The following is a 15,124-nucleotide window of genomic DNA, read 5'->3' as shown; positions in this document are numbered from 1 at the left end:
AGCTTTCAATGTTTACCTGGACCACAAATGTTTTGAGGAGCAATTTGTAAGGCTTTAAAAATAATCCATGTTCTTCCCCAATCCTTTCAAGCAAGCAATTAATATCATAAAGATAACACAATTCCAAAAGTTATAAGGTTTGTTTCAAATGTGTGCATAATAGAGGAAACTTTTGTTAAGGTCAACTTGGATTTTCTTCTAACATTACATTTGATTGTATTTATTGGTTCTATGTACTAACAGTAAATGTTTAGAACTTAATAAAATGAGTAAAAAGCCTTTTTCTGAAATGGGAAATCACAAGGAAGTCTTCCTGTAAAAACAATATTTTAGGTATCCAAGCAGAAAACATCAGGCTACCTATGAATAATTTTCCTCAAGGTAATATGTTAATGAACCTAATCCACTGGTGTAGGCTATTTTCTAAATTGTATACTAATTTTTAAACCGGGAGAAAATTCAGAAATCAGAGGTGCAAAAGGAGTTGGGAGAACTCGTGCAGGAATCCCTGAAGGTTAACTTGCAAGTTGAGTTGGCTGTAAGGAAGGCAAATGGAATGTTAGCATTCATTTTGAGAGGACTAGAATATAAAAGAAAGGATGTCATGCTGATGCTATTTAAGGCATTGGTCAGACTGTGCTCAAGAATATTGTGAGCAGTTTGGGCCCCTTATCTAAGAAAGGGTATGCTGACATTGAAGAGAGTAGTGGAGGTTCACAAGAATGATTCTGGGAATGAAAGGGTCAACATACAGCATGAGAGGAATTTGATAGCTCTGGTCCTGTACTTGTTGGGAGTTTAGAAGAATGAGGGGTGGGGGATCTCATTGAAACTTATTGAATATTGAAATTCCTAGTCTGAGTGGGTGTTTGCTATAATGGGGTAGTCTAGGACCATAGTTCATAGCTTCAGAATAGGAAAAACATCCCTTTAAACCAGAGATGAGGAGTAATTTTTTTGGTCAGAGGGTGGTGAATCTATGCAACTCATTGCTTCAGATGGCTGTGGTGGCCAAGTCATTAGGTATATTTAAAGCAGAGGTTGATAGGGTATTGATTAGTAAATGTGTCTAATGTGATGGGAAGAAGGCAGAAAAATGGGGTTGAGAGGGATGGTAAATCAGACATGATGGAATGGCAGAGCAGACTTGATGGGCTGAATGGCTTAATTCTGCTCCAATGTATTATGCTCTTTTAGAATATGACCATGTGCGCATGGAGGCCAAGCAACACAGGTGAATTTCATGTAGGGCACTTGGGAAAACTTCTGCAGGATTCCCTAAAGGTTAACTTGCAGGTTGAGTCCAGAGAGTTGTTTAACCTTTGTAACGTCAAAGCGTGTGAAATGGCTGATGATTTCACACACACTCCATAAGCAACAAAAGCAGAAGTGAGCCACTGGGCCATCTTGGATTCATGTATAAGGATATGCAGCTCCCTCAAGTTCAAAAACTTTCACTGACTCACAATACTCCACCAAACTGGATTGCATTTTCCCACGTTTTATTATATCTGGCATTTCACCACTCCGTTCTCAGCAGATTTGATTCACCAACTTCATTATTCATTGTTGAAAATCATTGTTAATGGTTCAATCTACACTGCATCCCACTAATTACAGTGTCCCAACCTGAAAATGATAGATTTAGTCCTTCTCCATTTTCTGTACCATGGGCTCTAAATTTTATTTAATGATCTATTTGTTCCATTCAGTTTGAGAATGTGTCAATAGAAAATACATTGAATTCTATAATGGAAATGTGGGACCACAATTTTAGTAATAATTTTTATTCTGAAATACTAATGCACAACAAAAGCATAATGATGTAAATGATGTAAAAAGTAACTAAAGACAAAAGCTTAGCTTCAGAACTTAAGTAGTAATACTGGGACTACAATTCTACCACCAGCTAGACTTCAGCTCTGTGGTTACTCCTTTGGATTCATTACCCTTGAACAAGAGTAGGATTTTTTGGTATTGGGTTTCCTTTTATGACACCAAGCAACATTTTTGTTAGATTAATATTTCCAGAAGCCCAAGTTTAATATCAAAGAATGTAAAACTTTCAGCCCTTCACTTAACATAGATTAGCAAGATGTCTAGCAGTTTATTATGTTAAAACACTCTCAAATGCAGAAGTACTTCAGCCGTTTAACTGTACAACTATTTCATGAGTAACAATATTGCAAACCACTTATCCCAAAGTAATCAGTAAGACAAAGGAGATGGTGATGGACTCTAGGAAGACCAAACCTGCACTGCTCCCTGTTACTATTGATGGCAAGGACATGGATGTCATAAGGACCTACAAGTAACTGGAGGTGCACCTGGATGACAGACCTGAGTGGAGCACCAACACAAAGACTGTGTACAAGAAGGGCCAGAGTCGCCTCTACTTGCTGAAGAAACTGAGGTCCTTTGGAGTATGCCGGCCTCTCCTTGACACGCTCTGCCAATCTGCTGTCTCCAGTACAATCTTCGATGTGGTGGTGTGCTGGGGCAATGGCATCAACATGGGTGATGCCAACAGGCTCAATAAACTGATTAGAAAGGCTGGCTCTGTTATAGGAGTCAAACTGGACATACTGGATGCTGTGGTATAACAAAGGACCTTCCAGAAAATCCTGGCAATTCTGGACAATGCTTTTCATCCTCTGCATGCTACCTTGGCTGAACAGAGGAACACTTTCAGTAATAGACTAAGACAACTGTGCTTCTCTAAAGAGCATGATATGAGGTAGTTCTTACCCTCTGCCATTAGGCTCTATAATGAATCAACTTATAGCTGGGGAAGTGATGTTAGACTGTTATTAACCTCTTTTTACCAGAGCTCTGTTTGAGGTCTGTTTACCACACCCTGCTGTCACGCACACCCCGTGCAAAACTGCACAATACTACCATCACTTCTTACCTGGATGGTATGAATGTGCACCCATCACTGTAAAATATTATGGTAATTCTTGCACTACCATCTCAGTGTTGGAAATCCTGTAATCATTAACTTGTAAATCTTGTACATCTTATTTTTAATGTAACTTTTTATTTTTTCTTACATCTCTTCTAATATTTGTATATCTGTGCACTTGTAGTGCTACTGTGACAATTTAATTTCCTTTGGGATCAATAAAGCTATCTAATGTAATAACATTCCTTTACAGTTTTGGAATGCATAATAATGCAACATACAGATTAAAAAAAAATTCTAAAGCAGAAATAAATTGAGTACTTGTCATTCTTCTTGTAAATCAAAAAGATGGTTTGAAGAGGAACATAGTGGAAATGTAAAGTACTGATGTTACCAACCTTGAATAGTTGCCAGTGTGCTATTACTCATTAATGCTGGACCAAGAGCACCACCAAGACTCCCTGGATTCAGACTGAGTAAGGCACCTCTGTAAAAGCAAAAAATATGTAATATGTAATGTCAAAGCATATGCTACGATATCAGAAAAATTGTTTATTTTGTTGGAAGGAACGTGTGCAAGGAAGTCAACTGAACACTTTAATCGTTTGTCTATGACAATTATCGAAAATTTCCAATACTATTGTAACTTCCTCTGCTCACTAAATGAATAATCATAATAAATTTAAAACAGTGAAAATTATTTATTTAGTTCAGGACAAGGCACACAAATTAATTGTGCAGGTCTCCAAATCTTATTTCAGCAAAGCAACAAAAGGGAATTGATGAATTAAGTGTTCTAACTAAATTATAAAATAATATTTCTGGTAAACCACTTGTTTTGAGGGAGCATGGGTCTGATTGCCACAACCCACTCATCAAACAAACGCAGCTTCCTTCACTGACTGTAAATAGACTTATCACATTAAAGTTCAGAACAAGTGAAATCAGACCTGTGCATTTAGTGCAGGGGTTCCCAGCCTTTACTTATACCATGGACCTCTAGTTGGGGACCCCCAATGTAGAAGGATTCCCGTTAACACAAAAGCAAAATCATACTTTGAATGAAATACTGATGATGTCTCTTCAAAGGAAAACCAATTTTTAATACAAAATACTGTACCAGACCTTGCTGTTCTTTTAGTGATTAAAAAAAAACATGCACAATGCCTTTCAGTACATTCGGTTTGTAAGATGGTTTGGAATTAAGGACTTGAAATTATGCATCATTTGCGATGGATGGTGGGGAAAGAATATCAAAATGAGGTAAGGGAGTTTTAGAGGCTGTTGACATTTTACTTCTCAAATAAGTAAAGAAGAAATAATCTGGGACTTAAACTCTGATTTATGTGGAGATACCAATATGATAAAAAAAATTCTGGAGAGATGACAGGTTTTTTAGGGTTGGTTTTTACTAATAAATGGAAACCCAAATAGGTACTCAGCACTTCATTGAAATCTAGATAGAACATGTCACTCTGGGGTTCTTAAGACTCCATTTCTACATTCCTTAATGTCTTGACCATTATGCTAAGTTATTTCATCTCTCCACATCATATAAAGGTAAACAAATGCAACTAAAATAAGAGTAAAAAGATTTTGCTTAAATTCTTGTAAAAATTAAAAAAATATTACCTGGTAAACACAACATTCATCCTCCTGAAGAAATTTAAAAATAAAACAAAAAACCCTATAAGCATTGACAGAAGTAGCATACTTAGCTGGGTACAGAACTATACAAATATAAAAATATATATTCCTCAACTTAAGAAAGAATTAATCAGCAGATATTTGCAATGGATTCTTATTATTTAACAACTTACTGATCATAATGAGATCAAAGGCTGAAAACAACTGTAAATAGATGTTTAAGGATGTACGATGTTGTACCATGGGAACATTTTTGGAAATACAGCAAATATTTGAAAAGTATACATACAGAACAAATGATTGAACAACTTCCAATTTATCCATATGTGCATTTGGCCACTTCAGAAGGAAGTTAAGAGTCAATCCTATCAATAGTTTCAGCATCACATTTTGTTCAAATTTAGCAAGGGTGAGAGATTTCAATAACTTGAGGAATATACAGCAAAGAAACAAGTTGGTAGAAGAACTCACTGTATCAGAAAAAGTCTGTCGACACAGATGGATAGCTGCAAACTAATGCAAAGGTTGATCTCAAACTTCAACCATCTCCTAACCCACTAAGCTTCTCCAACAGTTTGCATTTTCCCAGCATCTGCAGTCTCCTGTATCACTCTGATGAATACTAACGAAGGCTTGGTTTCACAATAATTAATGGTTTCATTAATCACCATCACTGATGCCAAGACTCTTCCCCCCCCCCAACCCCACCCCTAATTTATTTAAACTTCAAGTCCCAGAGAACAGGATTTGGTTATTTCACTTGATTAGACCTCATTCAGTCACAAAACTACAGTACCCCTATTGAATTTTGTACACAATAGTTGGATTTTTCAACTAAATAAGCACAGTTTTCCAAAGGTTAAACTAGAAACCTACAATTCCATCATCTAAAACATACAGTGCCTTGATAATGTATTCAGCCCCTACAACTATTTTCACATTTTCCTGTCTCATTTTCTATATTTAAACTATTTTGAAGTCAGATTTTTCTGAGCTAATCTACAAAATATTGTGCATCATGTCAAATCAAAACAAAAATTCAAAAGCCAGTCAACAATTTACTACAAATTAAAAACCAATACTGTGAGGCTGAAAAAATATTCATCCCCTTTGTAATGACTATGCTAACTTTCCTCAGGTGCAATATACAGTATTACCTTACCAACTCACCTAATTTATTGATGGAAGATCACCTGTTTTCAATGATTTCCTAAGAATAAATACCCTCTCTCTCTCTAAGGTGCAACAGTATGGTAGATTTTCAACAGATCAAAAGTATTCAAGACAAATCAGGGAAGGGCTCAAGACTATCTCAACATCCCTCGGCACTCAGTGCAGTCCATCGTAAAAAAGTGGAAAATATGAAACTACACCCACACTGCCTAGGTCAGGCCGCTGCTCTAAACTTAGCTGCCAGAGAAGAATGGCACTCGTGAGAGAGGCTACTGTGATGCGAACAGTAACTTTGAGTGAGCTGCAGAAATCAAAGGCTACAGCTAGAGATGAAGTTCATAGGCTATAACCTCTAAAGGCCTTGCACAAAAAGGGTATTTATGGAATAGTGGGAAACAAGAAGGCCTGGCTTTAAAAAAAAAGCACAACCTTGCCCAAAACAACTTTTTGTGGTTGGACAAGACTAAAGTGGAACATTTTGGCCTCAACATTAAGCGGTACATGTGGCATAAATCTAACATTGTGCATCAACCAGATAACACCATCTCTTCTGTAAAGTCTGCTGGATGTAGCATCATGCTATAGGGATGCCTTTCAACAGCAGGGACTGGAAATCTAGTCAAGATTGATGGGAATAGGAATACTGTTAAGTACAGAGATATCCTGGATAAAAACCTGGCTCGGGGTGGCTTCAAATTAAAAAAATTATGTCCTTGAGTGGCCCTGAGTCCTAACCTTAACCTGAGCATCTTTGGGACCTCAAGATTGCTGTTCACCACTGCTCCCCAACTAAACTGGCACCATTCGAGCATTTTTGCAAGGAGTGGATAACATTGTGCAAAAAAAGACTGTACAAGCTGACAGAGGTGGTTCCATTAAGTACTGAGCAAAGAGGGATGAATACATTTGAACTGCTGACATTTTAGCTTCTGAAGTTTTAGTTTTTCATTCTTTATAATTTTCCCTGTTTTCGGGCTCTACTGTGAAAAAGGAGCATATGAGTCATAAATAAAAATTCTCAGTTAAATTGATCAACATCCCTGGTTGTAATACTCATTGTTATGAACGAAGTGTTGGGAGCTGAATACTCTTACAAGCCACTGTAAAACACAGGAGCAGTTAGGCCATTCGGCCCATCAAATCTGCTCCGCCATTTGATCATGACTGACTTATTTTCCCTCCAAACCCTTCTCTCCTGCCTTCTCCTTGTAACCTTTGGCACCCTTACTAATCAAGGATCTGTCAACCTCCAGTTTATATATCTCGAATGACCTAAGATAAATAATAAATAATGCTAAATCCCAACAGCTAGTAGTGATTAGATAGTCAAATGCTTAGGTTTTCTATCATCTGCGGAATACATGTACTTAACATTTACTGCTAGGAAGGCACTGTCAGTGACTTGATGAGCCAAATAAACCCCAATCTCTTCATACTCTTTTGCAGGCATCTATTAATGATGTCCATTGATCATCCAAATCTATTGTATTAAAAGGAGGGCTCAAGTGTTATGTTGCTCTAACACTTCATCACAGACTCTCCTTACTTACAGTGTCTTCAACCCAGATGAAAGAGTCCATTTTTATCAGCTCATTCAATTCTGCAACTGACCTGAAAATGGAAAAGCATCTTTCTGCTAAATGAGACATACAATTCCAGTGAGGAACTGAGAACTGAATCCATCTTATTCAGAACATCCTTTTAGAAAAAGTCTCCACATCATGTCGCAAGGTTCAAGTACATGTCCGCATTTAAACTTGCATCATTTTTCTGGAGACCCAGACTACAGCCTCCAAGATTATAGTAGGTATTTTTAGTTTATTTTGCGAGGCATCAATAAGTAAATTGAAGAACTTGGTAAAAATGAAAAGGATATTTCTTGAGCATTGAAGATTCCCAGAAATCTGTAAACTCATTAAAAATGGCAAAGAAATAGTAAATGTAAATTATCTACAGTGCAAGAAAAACTTTGTTACTGACTAGAAAAAGAATGAGATACAATGGGTTTGTATCTCATTGCTCTCTGCCACTCAAATATTTCTCCACATTATTCGCAGTTCATATACTACCAATCTTCTTCCCCATCAAACCTAAACACTGCTATGCCATTCAAAATGAAGAATATAATTTAACTGTCCAGCTAAACTTCTTGACAGCTCTATCTCCTCTAATGTTTCAAAACAATTATTTATGTCTGGAGGCTAAAAAATATAGGTATTTGTAAAATAAGTGGAACACCCAACATCAAAAGCCTTTTTTAAAGAAAAAAAATAACTTGTCCACTGTAGCCACAAGTAATTCAGTTCCTTTCCACTTCACAAGAAAAAGCAGGGTGAGTTCTTTTTTCAATTTTTACACTGGAATGTTACATCTTAGATGTATGCACTCACAGATACGTAGAAATATTATACACCAATGACTGAAGTTAGTGAAGACTTACCCAGCTGCAAACTGAGGGGCTGACATGAGGCCAGGATTAGTTAGTCCTGCAGCAGCAGCCATGGCTGCTAGGCTTGGATTGGTAGCAAGCCCAGCACCAGCGGGTACCTGTGCAGCTCCTGCTTGTAGCGCAGTGCCAGCTGTCTGCAGTCCAGAAGCTGACACCATGATTTGGCTTGTGCACAAAGGATTTACTAAGCCAGTTGAGGTTGTCTGTGTGGTACTGGTATCACTGCTGCTGGACGACTCAGTAACTGAAATAGACGCTGATGGTGAAGGGGTTAGAGCTGGAGAAGTAACTGTTGATGTGGAAACTGCAGAAGATAAGCCAGTGATTACAGATGCCACATTTGTTGAAGCTGTCACTGATGCAGTTGTACCTAGAGGATACATAACATTTATATTTTAGTACAAACTTTCCTGCTTGCTTTAGTTCTGAAATAATTTACAGAAAAATGAAAATAATGGAAAAAAATTCATCCAAACTATTATAATATACTAATTGGAAAGAGTTGAGGGGGTGATCTAATAATGTTCTTGAAAATTACAAGTTTGAGAGGATAGATAAAAGAAGCTTCCACATGCAGTACCACAAAATAAGAATACTCATTATAAATGGTCACCAATAAAACCAATACAGAATTAAGTGACATAAATCTAGAGTGGTGGAATATTAGACAGCTGAGGAGTCTGAAAATGAGTCTGAAAATGATATTTTACAATTACGAAAGATCTAGTTGAAATAGACAGAAAACGCTCCTATTCACAACAATGTTGAGAACTTGACAGCATCAACTGAAGATGATCCAAGCAAAGAAAATTCAAAATTAATGGAAGTATTTTTTAAAAGCAAAGAGCAACTGGTTAAGTCTGGAATGTACAGTCATGGAGTTGTACAGCACAGAAATGAGCCCTTCAGTTCACTGTGTCTATGGCAAGCTTTATGCCCACTTGCACCAATCCCATCTACCCACATTAGGACTGTGGTCTCCTCTGCCTTATCTGTTCAAGTGCCTACCTAAATGCCTTTTAAGCAGAGCAACTGATATTGATTCCATCATCTCCTCTGAATGCACATTTCAGATATCAACCACTCTGTGTATAAAAAGACCTCAGATCCTAATTAAAACCTCTCCCTGTTAAGACTCATGCCCTTCCATTCTTGATACTGCTACCATGGGGAAAAAGGTTCTGTTTACCATATCAAAATCCCTCATAATTTATGTACCTTTATCAGATCACCCCTCAAGCATCTTGCCTTCAATTGGTCAGCTGATCCAATCTATTTTCAGTACTTAAAAGAGAACTGGACATGTATTTGTAAGGGGTAAACAAAGGGAGTGCTGGGGTTGACGGGGAATTGGACCAGTTGGATTGTTGTTTCATAGAGTTGACAATGATTCAATGAAGCAAACAATCTAGTTCTGCAAACCTATGGCTCTGTGTTTAAGTGGATAGATCCTGCTACTGCTAATTACCCATGGGCTGCATGCTAATATAGTAAACCACAACATCTTCCAGCACTGGTATATGATCCAGTCACTCAGCACTCAAGTGGGGAAATCAGGCTAGATTCTTCCTCCTGGTCATTATTCAATAAAGCTGGATAAGTGGGAGTAAAATCAGCTTAATATACCACCATGGATCATAGTATAAAGATCCTGGTTTACCAAAGGGAATTCAGACCAGGTTCCTGCACTGATCCTTTGTCTTGGCCTTGGACTTGGAATGGGAAATCAGCCAATGATCTCAGGGTTGCAAATGGTGACGTGTATGTACTTTGACAATAAATTTTACTTTGAGGTTTGAACTTTAGAGGATCCTCTCCACTGTCTGGTCTACTCCTTACTTCTCCTCATGGTCACCCAACAATCTGCGGCCTATCCCATAGCTGTGACTGTCTCACTAAAATTCTTGCTATGGTGTTCTCAGTATCCTGGATGATCCTAAGTGTATCCAACGCCATCACCATTTGCTTCATATGGTCAGTCAGGAGCTGCAACTCGGCTCAGTTAAATATTCACGGACACAAAGCATATACACGTCACCATCTAAAACCCACGATTCATTTCCCTGCAGGTATATTTAGCAAATCTATAGAACAGCACTGTAAAGAGAATCAATGAACAGCAAACTATGCAAATATAAATAAATAGTTTTAAATAACGAGTATGAAATGAAACAGCATGAAATAACAAGTTAAAGAATCCTTAAAATGAGACAACACACATCAAAGTTGCTGGTGAGACATTGGTTCTGGGAACACGAGAAATACAATGAGTGTAGTTATCCGCTTTTGTTCAACAGCCTGATGGTTGAGGGTGGGACTGTTCTTGAACCTAGTGCTGCGAGACCTGAGTCAATTGTATCTTATACCCAATAGCAGCAGTGAGAAAAGTACATGGCCTGGGTGATGAGGTTCTCTGATGATGGATGCTGCTTTTCTACAGCAACATTTCATGTAGATTGTGCACAATGGCTGGGAGAGATTTACCCATGATGTACTGGGCTGAATCCACTACCTTTTGTAGGATTTTCTGCTCAAAGCCACTGGCGTTCCCATACCCAGCAGTAATGCAGCCAATCAGTCCACTCTGTACCACACATCTATAGAAGTCTACCAACGTTTTTGATGACCGCAAACTCCTGAGGAATTAGAGATGCTGTGGTGCTTTCTTTGCAATTATATTTACAGTGCCTATAAAAAGTATACTCCCCCCCAGAAATTTTCATGTTTTATTGTTTTAAAACATTAAACCACAGTGGATTTAATTTGCTTTTTTTGACACTGACCAACAGAAAAGACACTTGAATTGTCACAGTGAAAACATATCCCTACAAAGTGATCTAAATTAATTACAAATATAAAACACAAAATAACTGATTGCATAAGTATTCACCCCCTTTAATATGACACACTAAATCATCACTGGTACAGGCAAATGGTTTTAGAAGTCACATAATTAGTTAAGTGGAGATCACCATGTGCAGTCAAGGTGTTTCAATTGACTGTAGTAAAAATACACCTGTATCTGGAAGGTCCAACTGGTGGCGATCAGTATCCTGGCAAAAACTACACCGTGAAGACAAAAGAACACTCCAAGCAACTCCGCGAAAGCTTTTTGGGAGAGTGGCAAAGAGAAAGCCACTCATTGAAAAACACTCACATGAAATCTTGGCTAGAGTTTGCCAGAAGACATGTGGAAGACTCTGAAGTCAGCTGGAAGATTCTATGTTCTGATGAAACCAAAATTGAGCTTTCTGGCCATCCGATTAAATGCTATGTTTGGCGAAAGCCAAACACTGCGCTTCATCAAAAACACACCATCCCAACTGTGAAGTATGGTGGTGGCTGCATCATGCTGTGGGGATGCTTCACTGCAGTAGGCCCTGGAAAGCTTGTGAAGATAGAGAGTAAAATGAATGCAGCAAAATACAGGGAATTCCTGATGGAAAACCTGATGCAGTGTGTAAGAGAACGGCGACTTGGGAGAAGATTTGTTTTCCAGTAAGACAATGACTCTAAGCATAAAGCCAAAGCTACACAGGAATGGCTTAAAAACAATAAAGTTAATGTCCTGGAGTGGCCAGGTCAGAGTTAAGACCTCAATCCAACTGAGAATTTGTGGGTGGACTCACTCATGATCTCCATGTATTCTGACAGAGCTTGAGCAGTTTTGTACAGAAGAATGGGGAAAAACTGCAGTGTCCACATGTGTAAAGCTGAGACCTAGCCACATAGACTCAAGGCTGTAATTGCTGCCAAAGGTGCATCTACTAAATACTGACTTGAAGGGGGTGAATACTTACGCAATCAATTATTTTGTATTTTGTATTTGTAATTAATTTAGATCACTTTGCAGAGATCTGTTTTCACTTTGATATGAAAGAGTCTTTTTCTTTTGATCAGTGTCAAAAAAAAGCCAAATTAAATCCACTGTGGTTCAATTTTGGAGGTATATGGAGGAATTTAAGGTGGGGGATTATATGGGAGGCAGGGTTTAAGGGTCGGCACAACAGTGTGGGCCAAAGAGCCTGTACTGTGCTGTACTGTTCTATATGTTCGATGTTCAATGCTGTAAAACAATAAAACATGAAAAGTTTCAGGGGGGTGAATACTTTTTGAAGGCATGTTTTGCTTACAGTAATTGTTAAGAAAGGCTAATGGAGAGCAATAATGACTAGACTCAATTGTTAGGGGGACAGAAAGGCGATTCCGCGACTGCAAAAAAGAAGGCAGTGTATTACCTTCTGGTGCCAGAGTCGAGGATGTTGGAAGTTTTAAGATAGCTATAGATAAGGTTAAATATGGATCTTTCAGGAGAGTATTTAACTGGTGTAGGCAAATCATGACTGTACTAGGTGGGAACTCAGGAGAGTTAACTGGGAACAGTTTTTGGACAAGTCCACACATGGAGGGGTTTTAATGACCAGCTGCAGAATGTACAGTTGCTTGTCTTTATTAGTCAAGGAAATGAGTTCAAGAAAAGGAAAGTTATGTTGCAGTTTTACAAAACTCTAATTAGGCCGCATTCAGTTCTGGTTGTCCTATTATAGAAATGATTTTGAGGCTTTGGAGGGGGTGAAGAAGTGGCTGTGGGGATGTTGCCTGGATTACAGGGCACGTGCTACAAAAGGAGGTTGAGCTGACTTGGGTCGTTTTCCTTTGGATCAGGAAGGCTGAGGTAAGATCTGATAGAGGTTAGTATCACTTTCCCAGGGATGAAATATCCTAAACCAGAGTATGCATTTAAAATAGGAGGGGAAAGGTTCAAAGGAGATGTGTGGGGCAAAGTTTATTTTACGCAACGAGTAATGGATGCCTGAAATGTGCAGCCAGACATAGTGATAAAAGCTAATACATAGGTGATCAAAGGGCTCATAGGTAGGCACGTGAATGTGCTAAAAATGGAAGGATATGGACATTTCATAGATAGAGCAGATGTGTTTATTTGGGTATTTGATCACTAATCTAATTAGTTCAGCATATCGTGGAGCAAAGGACCTCTTTCTGTGATATACTATCCTACGTTCACACCTGTATGCTTTCATCACATTGAAACAGAAAATGAAGGAGAACAAATTAATTTAAAAAAATCATCATTCCCATAAATCTGAAGTAACATTCAGAATGCTACTTAATATAAAAGCTACTACATAACCTTTCGCAGCATACATAAAATGCTGGAGGAACCCAGCAGGCCAGGCAGCATCTATGGAAAACAGTAAACAGTCAACGTTTCAGGCTGAGACCCTTCAGCAGTTCTGGTGAAGAGTTTCGGCCCAAAACATAGTCTTTTACTTAAAGGGCAGTTGAACTGACAGTGTACCTCCATTCACTAAGATTACAAAGAATTACAAAGGAAGGAGCAGTTTCCTCCCCAATTCATAAGGTAAATCAGAATGAATTTGGCTGCTCTTTTAGCTGGTCCCCAAAGATAAACTGTTTTTGTTTTTTTAGAAGGCAGATTTTCATCACCGCTATTAAAATGGATTTAAAATCAAAGGTACGTTAGAACAAATGGGATCAGATAATCTATCTATATTAGCTTGATTAGCAGCAACTTCTCACCTGAAATGCTGAAGCTTGTTACACCGGCACTGGACACAGGCATCTGCATTGCATTTACAGCCCGAGTAGTTGGTGTACTACTTGTCACAAGGTTACTAGTGCTAACCTATTTAAAAGAAAAATATAATCCAAACATTTAACAACATTCAGTCATGTTCATCTGTAGAGTAGAGACACAATTAGATGATTATTAATAGCATATGGACAACTTTAAAAATCATTGTTTTGGCAAAGTACATTTAATTTTTTTTCTGACACCAGATGTTGACTAAGTTTGAGGACAACTCTGATTTTCATGAATCATACATCAGTTAAGGAAAGCAATAAAAATAAACAATTTTTGCCAATGTATGGCTTTCACTAAGAATTAATGAGAAGATGGCCAAATAGTAATTTCACCATTCTTCTCATCACCCTCTCACACCTTAGGATCTGAAAGTAGTGACAGTCAATCTGATTGCACAGCAGATCAACTGCATTTGAAACTGACCAATTCTTAATGCAAATCGATGAGATTTAGAATCTTTTTAATCTTAGGCACATCTTAGGTCCAAGAACCACTTGCAGTTACAGATGTTCCACTGGAGGAGAAAGTGGGGAAAAAAGAATAGTACTGACATGCATGGGGTCTGTAAACACAAAGTCCAATGAATATGACATTGCAGAAGCTCAATTTAGCAGTATTTCATATGTAAGGAAAGGAGAAGCACGAGAAGGAAAAGCTAGATATCAAGCAGACATAGGAAATTACACGGATTCTTTTTTTACTACTGGTAAATTTGCATTACTCAAATTGTTGATAAACCTGATGCCATTTTGAATTGCTTTCTTTGGAGTGTCGGAGGCTGAGGGGCAACCTGACAGAAGAATATAATATTATAGGAGGCACAAACAAGGTAGGTAGTGTCTTTTTCCAGGGTGCAAATTCCAAATTCTAGAGTGCTTCAAGGTAAGAGGAGGAAACTTTTAATATAGATTTGTGCAGTAAGTTTTCTTAATACAGAGAAAAGTAAGTCCCTGTAATGCACTGCCAGGGAAAGTGATAGAAGCAGATAACTTCTGCAGTGCCTTGGAAGCTTTCATGTTTTATTGTTTTACAACATTGAGTCACAGTGGATTTAATTTGGCTTTTTTGACTCTGATCAACAGAAAAGACACTTGAAGTGTCACAGTGAAAACAGATCTCTACAAAGTGATCTAAATTAATTAGAAATATAAAACACAAAATAACTGATCTTGCAACTATTCACCCCCTCTTTAATATGACACACCAAATCATCATTAGTGCAGCCAACTGGTTTTAGAAATTACATAATTAGTTAAATGGAGATCACCATGTTTCAATTGATTGTAGTAAAAACCGACCTCTAACTGGAAGGTCCAACTGC

The 15,124-nt window shown here is 38.0% G+C and overlaps 1 protein-coding gene across 5 annotated transcripts in view; it reads right to left on the bottom strand.

The window, feature by feature from the left end:
• The window catches only part of LOC134347951 (POU domain, class 2, transcription factor 1-like), a 179,877-nt gene that overhangs the window by 12,237 nt on the left and 152,516 nt on the right, over positions 1-15,124 (bottom strand). For all 5 annotated transcript variants that reach the window (XM_063050621.1, XM_063050624.1, XM_063050620.1 and 2 more), the window contains 3 exons: positions 13,737-13,842; positions 8,166-8,544; positions 3,304-3,392 (listed from right to left, as the gene is read on the bottom strand). In XM_063050621.1, coding sequence (XP_062906691.1) covers positions 3,304-3,392; positions 8,166-8,544; positions 13,737-13,842 — 574 coding nt within the window. The remainder of the gene's footprint in view (positions 1-3,303; positions 3,393-8,165; positions 8,545-13,736; positions 13,843-15,124) is intronic.

This window comes from Mobula hypostoma, chromosome 6 (assembly GCF_963921235.1).
Source record: "Mobula hypostoma chromosome 6, sMobHyp1.1, whole genome shotgun sequence".
Taxonomy (NCBI): domain Eukaryota; kingdom Metazoa; phylum Chordata; class Chondrichthyes; order Myliobatiformes; family Myliobatidae; genus Mobula; species Mobula hypostoma.
The sequence above is the reverse complement of the archived record's forward strand: the minus strand, read 5'-3'. Positions and strand labels throughout refer to the sequence as shown.